The sequence below is a fragment of the Danio aesculapii genome, chromosome 9 (assembly GCF_903798145.1).
Source record: "Danio aesculapii chromosome 9, fDanAes4.1, whole genome shotgun sequence".
NCBI lineage: Eukaryota > Metazoa > Chordata > Actinopteri > Cypriniformes > Danionidae > Danio > Danio aesculapii.
In genome coordinates, this window is record NC_079443.1 from 401,484 (window position 1) to 415,684 (window position 14,201).

Genomic DNA, 14,201 nt, shown 5'->3' on the forward strand with positions numbered 1-14,201 from the left:
TTGCTGATTATATATATATATATATATATATATATATATATATATATATATATCTGTTATACAATCAGTGTGTGTGTTTCTCCACCAGATGGCAGGATTGTATAATTGAATGATGTACAGTAAAACTTTTAGTAACTTTTAGACTATTACTTTGATGTAAATAGCCGAGCCAGATTATGCCTTTTCAAAGTATTTGTTTATTTTATTTTATTTAAAATAAATAAAATTAGGACACTCCAGGTGCTCCGGTTTCCACCACAGTCCAAACACATGCGGTACAGGTGAATTGGGAAGGCTAAATTGTCCACAGTGTATGAGGGTGAGTGAGTGTGTATGGGTGTTTCCCAGAGATAGGTTGCGGCTGGAAGGGCATCCGCTGTGTGGAACATGTGCTGGATAAGTTGGCGGTTCGTTCCGCTGTGGCGACCCCAGATTAATAAAGGGACTAAGCTGAAAAGAAAATGAATGAATGGAAATTAGAACAGCACGGTGGAGCAGTGGGTAGCACTCTCGCCTTGGCTGAGTCGGTTTGCGTTTCTGTGTGGAGTTAGCATGTTCCCCCCGTGTTGTCTAAGCCGAAAAGAAAATGAATGAATAAATAAAATTAAACCGGTTCCACTTTATATTAAATGTTTAAAAACAATGTTCCTCAGAGACAGAGAGGAAGACATTTGGATATTTCATCGAGCGCAAGCCTAAGCTGAACAAGCAATCTCCGACCCCCCAGGGGCTGCTGCATCATGAATCCTCATTCATCTAGAAGTGATATCATCACATGGGTCTATGAATACTGCGGCAAACGTTTATCAAGTACCACAATACAGAGTTACATCCACAAGCGCCAGTTAAAACTACAGTTAAAGAGCTGTGCCAAAAGGAAGCCCTATGTTAACAGTGTCCAGAAGCGCCGTGGACTTCTCTGGGCTCGGTGGCATCTGGGATGGACCATCACACAGTGGAAACGTGTACCGTGCTCAGATGAACCCGTGTTTTTGGGAGAAATGGACATCGTGTGCTCCGGATTAAAGAAGAAATGGATCATCCAGACTGTCACCAGCAACAAGTCCAAAAGCCAGGGTCTGTCATGGTATGCAGAGTGAACCGCCAACTATTCCAGCATCTGTTTTATGCAGCGGATACCCTTCCAGCCACAACCCAGCACTGGGAAACACCCATGCACATTTGCATTCACACCCACACATACACTATGACCAATGTAGCTTATTCAATTCAATAAAAAAGTCGGGTCCCAACGGGCTTGGGTTCAAATGCAGGGCTCTACAATGCATTACTTTACTCAAGAACAGTAACATTATTACATAACCCGCATTACCTGTAATGCATTACTGCCAACACTGATCACAACACCTGCCCCACCTCTGAGCTTTTCTGATTGGTCATCTGCATTGGAACTAACAGCAGCTGTGTTTCCATCCAAAATTGTGAATTAACTTTATGCTCAAAACTGGATTACCGCATAAAAGACGTCTCCAATAGACGTGCGAATAAAGCAGCGTTTCCATCCAACGAGTTAAAGGAAACAAAATCGTCACTTCCTGATAAACTGGCGCCAAAAATCAATAGTAAAAACTGAATTTGCTGTGGTAGGAGAAGCTGCGTTAATCTTGCGCCTCTTGCGCCTCAGAAGACAAATGTTGACACGCAATAAACGCGCGGTGGCGTTTGAAGGCGTGAGACGCGGAGCAGACGCTCTTGATTCTGGAGGTCATTAATAATATAATAACACTGATATTAAAACGGTTAAGTCATTTAGAATGAGCAAAACAACAGTTCAGATGTGTTACAGCGTGCTCAGCCTGCTGGTTTGTCCATTCACACACATTTTCATCATCACATGATCTCTTATAACAACATCACATGACCTTTTTTTAATGCACATACTGAAATTTGTTCGGTAAAAGTGTTTCTATCGTAGTTTATGCGCATCTTTTCTTATCGAATAAACAGTTTCTCCTCAGTTATGCGCATATGTTTTTATGCGCATTTCCAAAATGAAAATAGCTGGATGGAAACGTTGCTAGTAATGAGCGGCGCTGCATGTTCACGTAAAAATGATTTAATCTCGCGGAAAAGACACGAGTTTAACAATCATTTTTGAAGATATAACTTCTCTTCTTCCTCAAGTTGTTGGGCGTCTTCATCATTTCGTCCTCTTTCCATGATTTCTGATGAACCTCCAGTGTTTTCCTTCTCACAACTCTTACTGCCATCTTCACATGGTTTCGATTCACCAATATCATATTCACTATTATCACTTATAAATCTGAGTCAGTTTCACTTTCCTCACTGATGTTCTTTCGTTGAAGCTTATCATCTTTATCTGATGAATGAATTTATTCTGATGAACTTTCAGTGTCTTCCTTTCCTTCAATAATATTATATTCGCTATTATCACTCATAAATCTGAGTCAGTGTCACTTTCCTCACCGATGTTCTCACGCTGAAGTTGACTCTCTCTTTCTGTAGAGTTCTGTTTGCTCAGATGTTCTTGCTTTTGAAGGTTGTCACTCTGTGTTTCGTGCTGTTCATCCTCTGGCACAGACAGGTCATCTTTTCTCTGGTCCAGATCAGGGATCTTTACTTCATTATCATTTAAATGTTTATTAATCCCTGCATCTGCAGGATCATTGCTCTGCTTCATGTCTTCTTGTTTTAGCTCACAGCTCAGGCTTTTATGATCTTCCTCCTGTGTGTTTGCTCCTGTGGTCTGTTGATCCTCATTTCTGGCTGTTACTTCACCCTCATTCTGCTGCTGAGCTGACGTTTCTCCACTTTCATTCCTCTTTTGTGGCTTCTGGCTCTCTTCTTGTTGACCGTACTGATACGACTGTGCTGTAGATGTTCCTTGTGTGGCTAAATATTGGAGCACACCAACAGACAGAACACAAAAATCATTTGTAGGTGTTATTACTTGCTGAATACATATATTTAGAATTTTACATTGTAAGCTCTTTTATATCTTACTGTTTTACATCTTAATTCGCATTGTGAGTAATAGAAGTTGTTTTGATAGAGTTTTATCATTAATTAATACAGCCTCGTTAATCTTTTTATGGTCATTTTTACTGTAGGCTTTGGAGCCTGACTACTCATTCATTCATTCATTCATTTTCTTTTCAGCTTAGTCCCTTTATTAATCTTGGGTCAGCACAGCGGAATGAACCGCCAACTTATCCAGCACATGTTTTACGCAGTGGATGCCTTTCCAGCTGCAACCCATCACTGGGAAACATCCATACACACTCATTCACACACACACTCATACACTATGACCAATTTAGCTAACCCAATTCCCCTATAGCGCATGTGTTTGATTGTACTTAAGGGGCGACCTTCTTACTGTGAGGTGATCATGCTACCCACTGCGCCATCGTGACGCCCTCTTGGCTAATAATTAAGAACTACATTCAAGTAATTTTCCACCCAAAACCAAACATTTACTCTCCCTTTACTTGTTTCACACCTCTATGAGTTTCTTCTCTTGAACACAGAAAAAGATATTTTGAAGAATGCTGAAAACACCTGTAACCATTGAAGTAGAATGTATTTGTTTTTCCCACTACAGAAGTCAGTGGTAACTGGTTTTCAGCATTCTTCAAAATATCTTCTTTACTAAATGATCGTTTGAGATTGAGTAAATAGTGAGTAAACTTTAATCTCTGTGTGAACTAGCCCTTTAAAGAATCTTTAAAATGATATATAAACTAGAGGAACAAAGCTTTACGCTCCTTTAATGTAAATATAACACACATGAGTGAACATAAACACATGTAGAGATCTCTTTACCTGTGCTTTGTTGGTCCTTTTGCTCTTTGTTTCCTTCCTGTTTTTTCTCTTCTGATATTTTGTCTTTATAATCAGAATTATTAATGTTGAGACCTCCTAGTTTCTCAGTCAGTTCTTTAACTGACATCTCTCCCATTTCATTCCCCTTGTCCAGTTTCTCTGTTTGTCCTTCCTCCTCTTCATCTTGGCTTTCTTGGAGTTTTTGAGTTTCCTCAGCTTTTCTGTTGGCATTTTCTTCTTCTACAACTGCATGTCGGCTGTTTTCATTACTGCACTGCTCTTCCTCATTTCCACTGTCCTTCAGAGCTTTTGCTTTTCCTCCATTTTCACCTGTTTTGTCTGATCCATTGGGGAAGATGGCTCCAGATGAACCTGAAATAAAGCAAACTAATGAATAAATAAAGTAAACAATAGCCTTTTAAATAAGTATAAATAAACAAAAGGCTTATTTTGCAATTGAATGTCATCACTGGGCCTTACATTGCTCACTTCATATTACTAAAAGGAACAGTGTATTTCCCAGACATGTGCATCTTTCCTACAGCGTCAGTACACTGTACACTCACACACAACAATATATAGATTTTTTTTGTTGTTGTTTTTGTGTACATCAAGTTTTGTTTCCTCCGACAAATCTATTTTACCTGTGTTTTGCTGGTCCTTTTCCTTTACATTTCCCTTCTCTTTTAACTCACTTGGTATTTTGACATCATTAACACCTTCATCAATCTTGAGAAGTCCATTTTTCCCAATCCCAAGATCAATCTCCTCTTCATCTTGGCCTCCTAAGAGTTTTTCCTGCTCAGTTTCATCAGGTTTGCTGCAGGCATTTTCCTCTGCTAAAACTGCATTTTTGCACCGCTCTTCCTTATTTCCACTGTGATTCAGAGGTTCTTTTTCTTCAGAAGATCCTGAAACAAAGCAAACTACTTAAAACCAGACCCAAGAGTCAATCTCTGAAGGCATTTATTCTCAACAAGAGCAGAGAGTTTATAGAGATTTACAGCTGGAATTGTAATGTCAACATATCCAATGATGCGACAACGTTATTACAATTAATAATATTAGAAAATCAGACACATTATTAATCCACACGTTATCAACACATTATTATATGAAATGATCTTCCAAAAATGCATTGGTAACTCTCTAATAAACAGCAGTCAAAGATTTGCTTCCAAAGTCAAATTTAAAGATTTTTCAAGCATTTAGTAAAAGTTAATCTGATTTAACTAAAGAAATGAAGGCAGTACGATTATTGTTTACAGTGCAGTACATTAAAAATAATCATGTATGTACATAAGAGCATTGTACTATTATAAAATTAAATGCAAGTGCATAGTAATTAAGGCCACTTAACATGAAGTGCGACCGAAAAATGTGTACTAAACCAACTGTACTGTTTGGGTTTTTATTATTCTATTTGAAATGACGCATTTCTAGGATGTTTAAATCTGGCTAAAGCGCATGATGTGAAATTATAACATATCATACACATACAAATACTGCTTTTTTATTGTTATTCTCAGATCAGGACATTCATCCCTTCAATGTGTATTGTTCACATTGACTCCCCTTTGGTTACGCTAGTGGCTGTTTTTGCTCCATTGACTTCCATTATAATCTGTTTTTTAATAGTAATGACATTAGCAATAACAATGACCATGACAGCATATACTCATGCATTCTAGATTGTTGATTGTTTTCCCTGTTAGGAAGAGGGACATTGTGCCATTCTTACTGTTGATCATTAGTTGTCAGTATTAAGCCTTTAGATCAGCCTGTGCTGAAGAATTTCAGTGGAGAAGAGTTCAGTGGAGTAAAACAGCAGATTATAGTGTGTTTCTGTGTAGAAATAAACTTACTGTCAACAATCAAGTAAGTACAATCAATAAATGTGATAATAATGGATGTCAATGGGGCAAAAACAGCCCCCAACATAACCAAGGGGGAGTCAATCTGCCCAGAGTGTATTGTTGAGTCATCACATTTGCTCAAACACAGAGAAAGCTGTGGCCAAATTAACACTCAAAATCAGCCCAGAGTGGATGATAACAACCCAGGGTTTTGAAATAAGAAAGATTTTGTATTTTGTTAATTATGCATCTCGTTTTAAGCCACGCTTAATCTTGAGAGGGAACAATGTCAATGACTTCAATGAAGATAGCAATGAAGAAGTTTGATCTTACCATATTCAAGGTTCGTTTTCTTCTCTCCAGTCCTCCTTGCTTCTCGTTAGCATACATACAAGAAAATGATGTTAATCTTTGTAATATAATCTTTCTGATGCAATCAGTGTCAATTACAGGGTGATTTGTTATTTCTTCTTTCACTTACACTGCATCTTCTTGTAGATGAATATTGCCAGTATAATGATCAGAATGAGTATTATTACTGTTAAGACTGGGAGAATCACCTCAAGCTTTACTCCTCCTGCACACAGAATCAATAAAACACAGAGTTTATACCAGGTCATTAATGTGCTGAATGCAAAATGATTCACCCTCCTGTGAAATATTTGTTCTTTTTCAGATATTTCTCATGTGATATTTAATGGAGCGAGGACATTATACATCACAGTATTTCCTCTAATATTTGTTCTTCTGGAGAAAGTCTTATTTGTTTTATTTCAGCTAGAATAAAAGCAGTTTTTAATAGTTTTAAAGCCATTTTAAGGTCATTATTATTAGCCCCCTTCAGCAATATTAGTTTTGGATTGTCTCCAGAACAAATCACTGTTATACAATGACTTGCCTAATTACCCTAACTTTACCCTAATTACCCTAGTGAAGCCTTTAAATGTCACTTTCAGCTGAATACTAGTGTCTTGAAATATATCTAGTCAATGAGTTATTAAAACTATTATGTTTAGAAATGTGATAAGATTTTTACAGATAACCGCTGCACCCCTATCGTATACCGTGATAAAAGCTTCAGCAATTAATCACATCAAGAACATGTAATATCATCATAAGCCGACCTGTGATGCAGTCTTGCAGATTGAAGTCTATTGTTTTGCTGCTGACTTCATTCTTCACAGTGCACGTGTAGATGGAGTCGCTGTTTTTCTGCTGCTCGTCGATGATCAGTTTTACTCCCGGATGATCGATCATATTCGGCCCGCTCCATTTATACAGCAGCGGAGTCTTGTAGTCCACTGAACACAACAGCTCTTGAAGATTTGAGGCCTCGTTCACTTCACAGGTCACTCGAGGATCTGGAAGAACATCTGAAACCCAAAAGCAGACAGGATTAGAGGATGTAAAAACTCTCTGATATCAAAGACAGACACATACACTCTAATCCAGCCACTGTAAATTAAAGAAGACCTATTATTCCCCTTTTTACAAGCTGTAAAATGCATCTCTGCTGTCTCTAGTGTGTGTGTGTTTGAGTTTGAGCTGTAAATATCACACAGATACTGTTCTCCAGCTCTCTGAAACGGACCCTTTCAGGCTTTGATCCTAATTATGGCGTTTTGGTGACTGTCGCTTTAAATTCAAATGAGATTGTACTCTTTTTCAGAAGAGGGCGGAGCTACAGGCGCCTGTGCATCACCTAGTGACAGATGTAAAACAGGACTAGCGTTATCAGTGTGAAAAAGTAAACAGAAGTGTACCAGTCTATGGAGACTCCTGCCGCTATTCATTTGTGCATCTATAACTCTACGTTCATAATCCTCTTAGAGTGTACTCACACTATCCCAAGTGTGCTTAGGCGAGTTTGACCCTCATATCCCAGTTCATTTGAACTTATAAAGCTCTACTGACTCTTTAGAGAAATCTAACTCCTTTCCACAAATTTAACGTAAAAAATTGAATGTAATTGTTGGCATTTTGGATGAGAGCATGGCGTAAGGACCAACAGGAGAGTGTTGTTTTAATGGAGAGTCAAATGGAGTCTCAGAGAATAGTGTCAAACAGCCGTGTATGTATCCTGTTGCAAAATGCTTGATTTACATGTCTGTACTGCACTTTATTTATGCGACTGAAAAAGGAATACTCCACATGTCTTAATTTAATTTGGGGTTAATTCGATTATCAGCATATCTAAAGTGTATTGCATGTGCTAACATCCATGATTAATCTGTAGCAGCCTCTGTTTTGATGCAGCAGTCGTTGAAAATAAAACACAGTTACTCATCATATCTGCCCAAGCAACCGAAGGACAAGCCAGCCTGGGTTGCGAGGTGTGTGCAAAGCACTTGATTTGTGGTTCAAATCCAATCACACCTTCGATATTTAATGTTAATCTTACTCTGAATCTCCATCACGCTAACATCACAACTCACAAGGTAACTTTTCACCTCTACGCAAAATCTCGTGATTTAATCTCGTGAGATCTCATAACACGAGATCTCGTCACACCCCTTATGTTTACCATTAGATGCTGGATATGTTCACACACTGCTGTCACACAACTGTTTAAACCCTTTATTAAAAAAGTGATTTTTTCCATTATAGGTGCACAATAATATCTAGTTCATGCCTCTACTCCTGCTGTTTAACGATGAGCTGCATATAACTCACCCAGAACAGTTAAAGTATGTCTGGAGCTCTGAACTTTCCCATTGATCGTGATGTCAGACTGATATTGTCCACCATCTTGACTGGTCAGTTTCTTTATTGTGAGCTGTCCTGTTTCGAAATCAAGCTCCACACGGTCTTTGAATGAGCCGTATTCCTCCATCTCACTGTTGTCGTACTCCACAACCTTATCTCCATTGTGTTTCCACAGGATTTCTACAGGTTTCCCACGAATGCTGGGAGAAAACGTGATCAGGCCTCCCATTTCTGCATATTCCTCACAGAAAACAAAATCTACAGGAGAAGAAGATGATATTTGTTAAAGTACTCCTGACACTCACAACAACAACATGTACAGGTCTGAAGATACATTTAAGATTTTACATTTAAATGATTTTCTTTTTAAGACTTTTAAGATTACCTTTCCATTCTATTACCGTTTAAAGATAACCCATTCTGCCCATTATAACAAGATCAGTAAAATAAGTCTGATGTCTCTGGAGCAGGGGTGCCCAAACTCCATTTTGAAGGTTTCTAGTATAGCTAAGCGCTTGATTAGCTGGTTCAGAAGTTGTTAAAATCAATCTGCTGCAACTAACACTATTGCTGTGTCATTAGTCTAGCGTAATAACCCCAGGGGTCGCAATGGGGGAAAAAAATTGAAAGGCTGATGACTTTTTATTTGCATGTTGTTTTTTCTGTAACTATTAAATAATATTTTATCTTCAGCAGGTTATGGATAAAATATGGTAATTCTAAGAGTTTAATAACATATATGAAATCACCAAGCGACGCCCCTCACTGTCTCATGACCCCCATTTTGGGAACCACTGCCCTACAGTATGTAGTGAAGTTTGAGCTGTAAATAGCACACAGATGTAAAACAACACGTGCTTTATATATAAAGCAAGCGGCCGCCTAACAGTTCGGTCGCCTCTATGGACGCGCCGGCCCTGTACATGGTCATTAAATTATATTTATTGTCAAATATTTGTTGTTTATGAAATTAACATTAAGAGGAAAATGCACTGAAGTATACAGTTTTTTTCTCCCCATTTAATATTCCTCATGGCAATGGATATTACAGCAAGTGCTTTTGCAGAAATAAATCTGAATTTGGGGTGAAACTAGCCAATTCCCTATATGTTTCATTAACATTAGAAGTTGACAAATTAAAAAAAACAACTAAAAACCACAAATTGGTGAGAACCCTCATGAAAAATACTATAGTAAATTATAGTATATAAAACTAAAATATTTTTGAACCACACTATCAACAGTTTGTATAGTAACACAACAACTATCGTAATATAAACAAATGACTTAATACTGTAGTTTTCTATATAGAGTATATTATTCAATACTACAATACACCAGTTTACTGTAGTAAAACTAAAGTACTACAATATTTATTACAGTATATCAGTTCACTATAAGTTAGTTGATACTACAGTATGCAGGAGCATTCGTTAACAAACGGTTGTAAATACTTTAATATATACACTTTACTGGTATGGAACACATTAATGTTTACAATAAATTGTTCATGTTCATGTCAGGGTTTGCTTTATTTAGCTCTACAAATGACCGCAGTATAAAGTTCAGTCAAAAAGGTCGCTGAAATTTTTTTACAAATGTTTATTTGGCAGGGGCAGTGTACATTAATTAGCATTGCTGCAACAGAATTAGCCAAAAGGCTTATTTTTCATCTGTTGTCCCTGGACAGATGTTAAAATTGTCACTCGACTATTTAGAATAACGGCAACTCTAAATTTAGCTTAGATTATTTGTTGTGATTAGCCTAGCATGTCTCTGCCTGTTTGCTAGTTTCTCCAGTCCATGTTTAAGAAGGAAATTATGGGGCTTACCATGAAAACAGAGGCAGGTAAAGAACAGCAAAACCCTGACCACAAACTCCATTTTGGCTCCTGACAGTTTATTTTCTTAACCGCGACTTTGGGCGCTACGTAATGTCGGTGTCAGGCGTAAAGCCCGTCTGCGGCATAAATCTCGACAGAGAATAACGGAGAAACGTTAAATGAATAGGTTTTGTTTTGACGCCGCGAATACAGAAATCAGAAAAACAGCAGTATCAGATGTCCTCTGGAATGGGAGGAGGCAATGGCGACGCTAGAGTGTTATATATGGTGGACAGTGCTTTTTTATTTATATATTTGACATTTATTTAATTGTATTATTAAAACACTGTAGGCTACTCATACAGTGAAAAGATATCCACATGAACCAGAAGCTGCGGCCGCAATTCCAAGCGAAAGGAACATTGCTCCGTCCCTTGTTATCAGGCATGTGGTCAGCCTGGTGAAAGGGCTGGTTCTTTTTCTCAAAAACTGGACCTTTTTGCAGTTATTTGCCCCATTTTCTGTTTAATTATGAGGCTTAAATACTGCATATAGTGACATTTTAAGCACTATTTTGAGCTGGATTAGCTTGTCGGATGGTCATCATAACCACACTTTTTTATTTACCAAAAATATTTCCTAAAGACTTAGAATAAAGAAATATGAACAAAAATACTTATTTTTAAAATACATATTTATTACTTCATATCATTAGAAAAAAATAAATCTGTTAAAGTTTAAAATGAAAAACTGTAGCTTATAGTCATCTAATTAGGTAAATAACAAACTGAGCAGCACATTCAACCTTTTTCCAGTCAGAATTTGTCCATTTCAATTTTTATAATATTCTATAACAATTATATACAATTAAAATAAGGTAGAGCTTGATGATTTTTCTAGCCTCTCTTGGAAAAAATTAGAAAATTCATAACAACAATAGCCAAATGATTATAATTATTAACTTTAATATGGTCCACTTTTGGTTACACCTTTTTATTGATTATATTGTTCTTTCAAGAGGAAGGTCTAAGATTTAGAATTAAAGTTTCTCGTGAAAGGTTTTCTCTATTTAACAACATTACAGTAGGTCAGTGAAAGATGACTTCACTTACATCAGATTCGGCTGGGTCTTAAAGCCTTTGTTGGGTTATTTTCATAATTTATGATGGCTTAGCAGTCAAAATAGAACAAATGAGCTCTGGGCCTTTGTCAGAGGGGGGTGGATCCTTCGAAAAATATAATACAATCAGGAATTCATGACAATCAAACAAGATGTAAATGACATTAAAACAGAAAATACCAAATAAATATAATAAACTATATAAGTTGGAGTTGTCCACTGGAGTAGTTGTCACTGGTGCTACTGTATAACGAAAGTCTATTATAGAATAAAAATCACTTCATCTTCCTATTTAATGAAGATCTATGAAGATAAGCCCATTGTAATTCCATTTTTCTCATGGTTATATATGAAGCCTTTAGTTGGCATCACTGGTGTGACCTCCTTTATTGTTAAGGAGTTGTAAAAAACAACAATATAAATGATTAATCTTAAATACGAGAGTATATCATGATTGTCAGCATGTGGTTCTAGACCTCAATGCAGTTTTTCATGAAAAGTGTCACTGGTGTTACAGTGTTTTCCCCCATCACATTAAAATAGTGTGTTGAGATATGTTATAATTTAAAAGATAATCATTTACATCCATTGAATTCTCTCAATATTTATCATTTAGATGAGTGCATCAATACTTTCCCCACCAGATGGCAGGGTTGTACTGAAAGATGTTTAGTACATATGAACGTGGTCGGGAACCTGTCACTTTTAGACAGGTAATTTGATGTAAATAACCTTAAAAATGAAAAAAGAGAAAGAAAATTAATCAAATTAAATATATCCCACTGTTTATGAAGGGGGAATTAATTACTATGTACTTATATTTTAATCATTTGACACAATGCACCAATCATGTACATGCTTGTAATTACATCAGTCATTCTGTAAATACATTCATAATTACACTGTTGAACATTTCTTACACATTAACCCCTTAATTTAAGTGTACACACACCATCAAACCTGTCCATATCTTACCTAAACTTCTTTTTAAATATAAGTACAGAGTAGTTAAGGTGACTTAATATAAAGTGGAACCAAAATAAGTATAAAAAAGAAAATAAATTATTATCATCTATTACAAAGGTTAACCTGGAATTAAATATGTTTACCCATATATGCTGAATTACTGAATGGATATCTAGATTTTAATAAAATATACCGTAGTAATATTGAAGTTTTCTACATCTTTATTATACTTCAACACACCACAGTTTAGTGTTGTAAAAGCGTCTGTATAATACAGTATTTATTACGCAGTTCACTATAGTTAATGCTGGAGCATTCATTAACCAAGAGTGGTAAACACTGGTATATATGCAGTATAATACTCTTTATGACAGTATATTTCAAAATATTTATTTAATATAGTGGGGTTTTTTCATGTGAGTATGTCATATTTACAGGGCACGAAACAAATTAGCAACGTCTTTTTTGTTATATGCAATATATTCTTGCAATATATGAAGAGTTCAGATGCAAAAACCTCTAAATGTCATCAGAAATTTACTTAAAATTAGCATTATTTTAGGCTCCAGTGTTTAGGTTTAGTCATTTCACAGTAAGAGGGTGTGAATAATGCTAATTTTTGATGGGAACTCTTCATATATATATATATATATATATATATATATATATATATATATATATATATATATATATATATATATTGAATGTTTGGAAAGTTGAAAAATCATATATCATGTCTGTGTTTACTTTAACAATAAATTAAGTGTTAAATATATCAAATAATTTAAATTCAATAAAATTAGCACTACAAATATTTTGACTTCAACAAGAATATTTCCAAACAAGCTGAATTTATTTATTGTAGTCTGTTTATTTTTGTTTTGATTTGTTTGTTGTTGTTTTTTGTTGTTGTTATTGTTGTTGTCAACTAAGAATAGTATTTAATTATGTCTGGTGTATAGTGTAACACTTCCTCCACACATCCACTTTCAGATGTTCGATCACTCACACACACACACACACACACACACACACACACACACACACACACACACACACACACACACACACACATTCACACAGGAAATTAAAGCACAGTAGACTTAAAACAAAAGCGTTCTTAAACTCCAGTGAAGATGCTGACAGTAATTCTCCTTTTACATTTAATCTGCATGTTCTCCGATGGTAAGATGATATTTAATCATGAAAGTATTTGTAAACCTCATTCTAAAACCTTTTTTTAGGATTTTTGCTTTTAGAAATTTAGTGATCTTGCTTTGTTTCTAGTCCAAATATCACAAAATTCTTAAATCAAGAAGCATTTTCCAGACAAGCAACCAATATAGTGTTGTTTTCAGAAATAATGAGTCAAGATAAAGTGAGTTTCTACTTAAGCTAAATAATCTAGTTTTTGGGTTTTTTTCCCCATTGTCAGATTCTTTAGCTTGTTTTTAGGAGAAACTCACTTCATTTTGACTCACTGTTTCTGAAAACAACACTATATTGGTTGCTTGTCTGGAAAATGCTTCTTGATTTAAGAATTTGTAAATATTTCAAAATTAAATTGATGAAAATTAAGGGAAAATAATGAAAAATGTATGAAAATTGATCAGTCCGCAAATATGTGTTTTTGTCCTTGTTGTTGTTGTTGTTCACAGTTTTTAAAGTAATTGTATTACTTGTCATTATAAATCCTTTAAATTTAAGCATTTTTTAGGTTTTCATATCAGAGCTACATTTCTGTGTAAAACCATTGTGAGATATCGCAGTCCTTTAAAAATATCTGTTCATTGAGTTTTTCCCTGTATTTTGTGACTCGTGTTTTTTTTTACTTATTTCTGCTTGTGAATTGCATTATGGGATCTTGATTTTTCTTCTGACAGCTTTTAACCTTGATAAGTGTATAATAACTTTTAAAAGTGT

At 35.7% G+C, this 14,201-nt stretch overlaps 2 protein-coding genes across 2 annotated transcripts in view; one reads left to right on the forward strand and one right to left on the reverse strand.

The window, feature by feature from the left end:
- Positions 1-42: 42 nt before the first annotated feature.
- Positions 43-10,539, reverse strand: LOC130234565 (glutamic acid-rich protein-like). Its single transcript, XM_056464800.1, has 8 exons — positions 10,202-10,539; positions 8,337-8,627; positions 6,788-7,036; positions 6,145-6,240; positions 5,997-6,035; positions 4,452-4,718; positions 3,808-4,179; positions 43-2,874 (listed from the first exon to the last, which is right to left on the reverse strand). The coding sequence occupies exons 1-8, from the start codon at positions 10,251-10,253 to the stop codon at positions 2,417-2,419; spliced, it is 1,824 nt and encodes a 607-aa protein (XP_056320775.1). The 5' UTR covers positions 10,254-10,539; the 3' UTR covers positions 43-2,416.
- A 2,786-nt stretch (positions 10,540-13,325) lies between these two features.
- Positions 13,326-14,201, forward strand: part of si:dkey-11f4.20 (T-cell surface antigen CD2) — a 9,957-nt gene continuing 9,081 nt past the window's right edge. Inside the window, exon 1 of the mRNA XM_056464801.1 lies at positions 13,326-13,463. Coding sequence (XP_056320776.1) covers positions 13,415-13,463 — 49 coding nt within the window. The 5' untranslated portion in view covers positions 13,326-13,414. The remainder of the gene's footprint in view (positions 13,464-14,201) is intronic.

Bases quoted from the DNA above. Each gene is read 5' to 3' on its own strand.
- LOC130234565 (XM_056464800.1), bottom strand. From the start codon at position 10,253: ATGGAGTTTGTGGTCAGGGTTTTGCTGTTCTTTACCTGCCTCTGTTTT. The intron at 6,241-6,787 runs GTCGGCTTATGA...TTCTGTGTGCAG, and splicing joins TCTGCAAGACTGCATCACAG to GAGGAGTAAAGCTTGAGGTG. The intron at 4,180-4,451 runs GTAAAATAGATT...GCTTTATTTCAG, and splicing joins AAAGGACCAGCAAAACACAG to GTTCATCTGGAGCCATCTTC.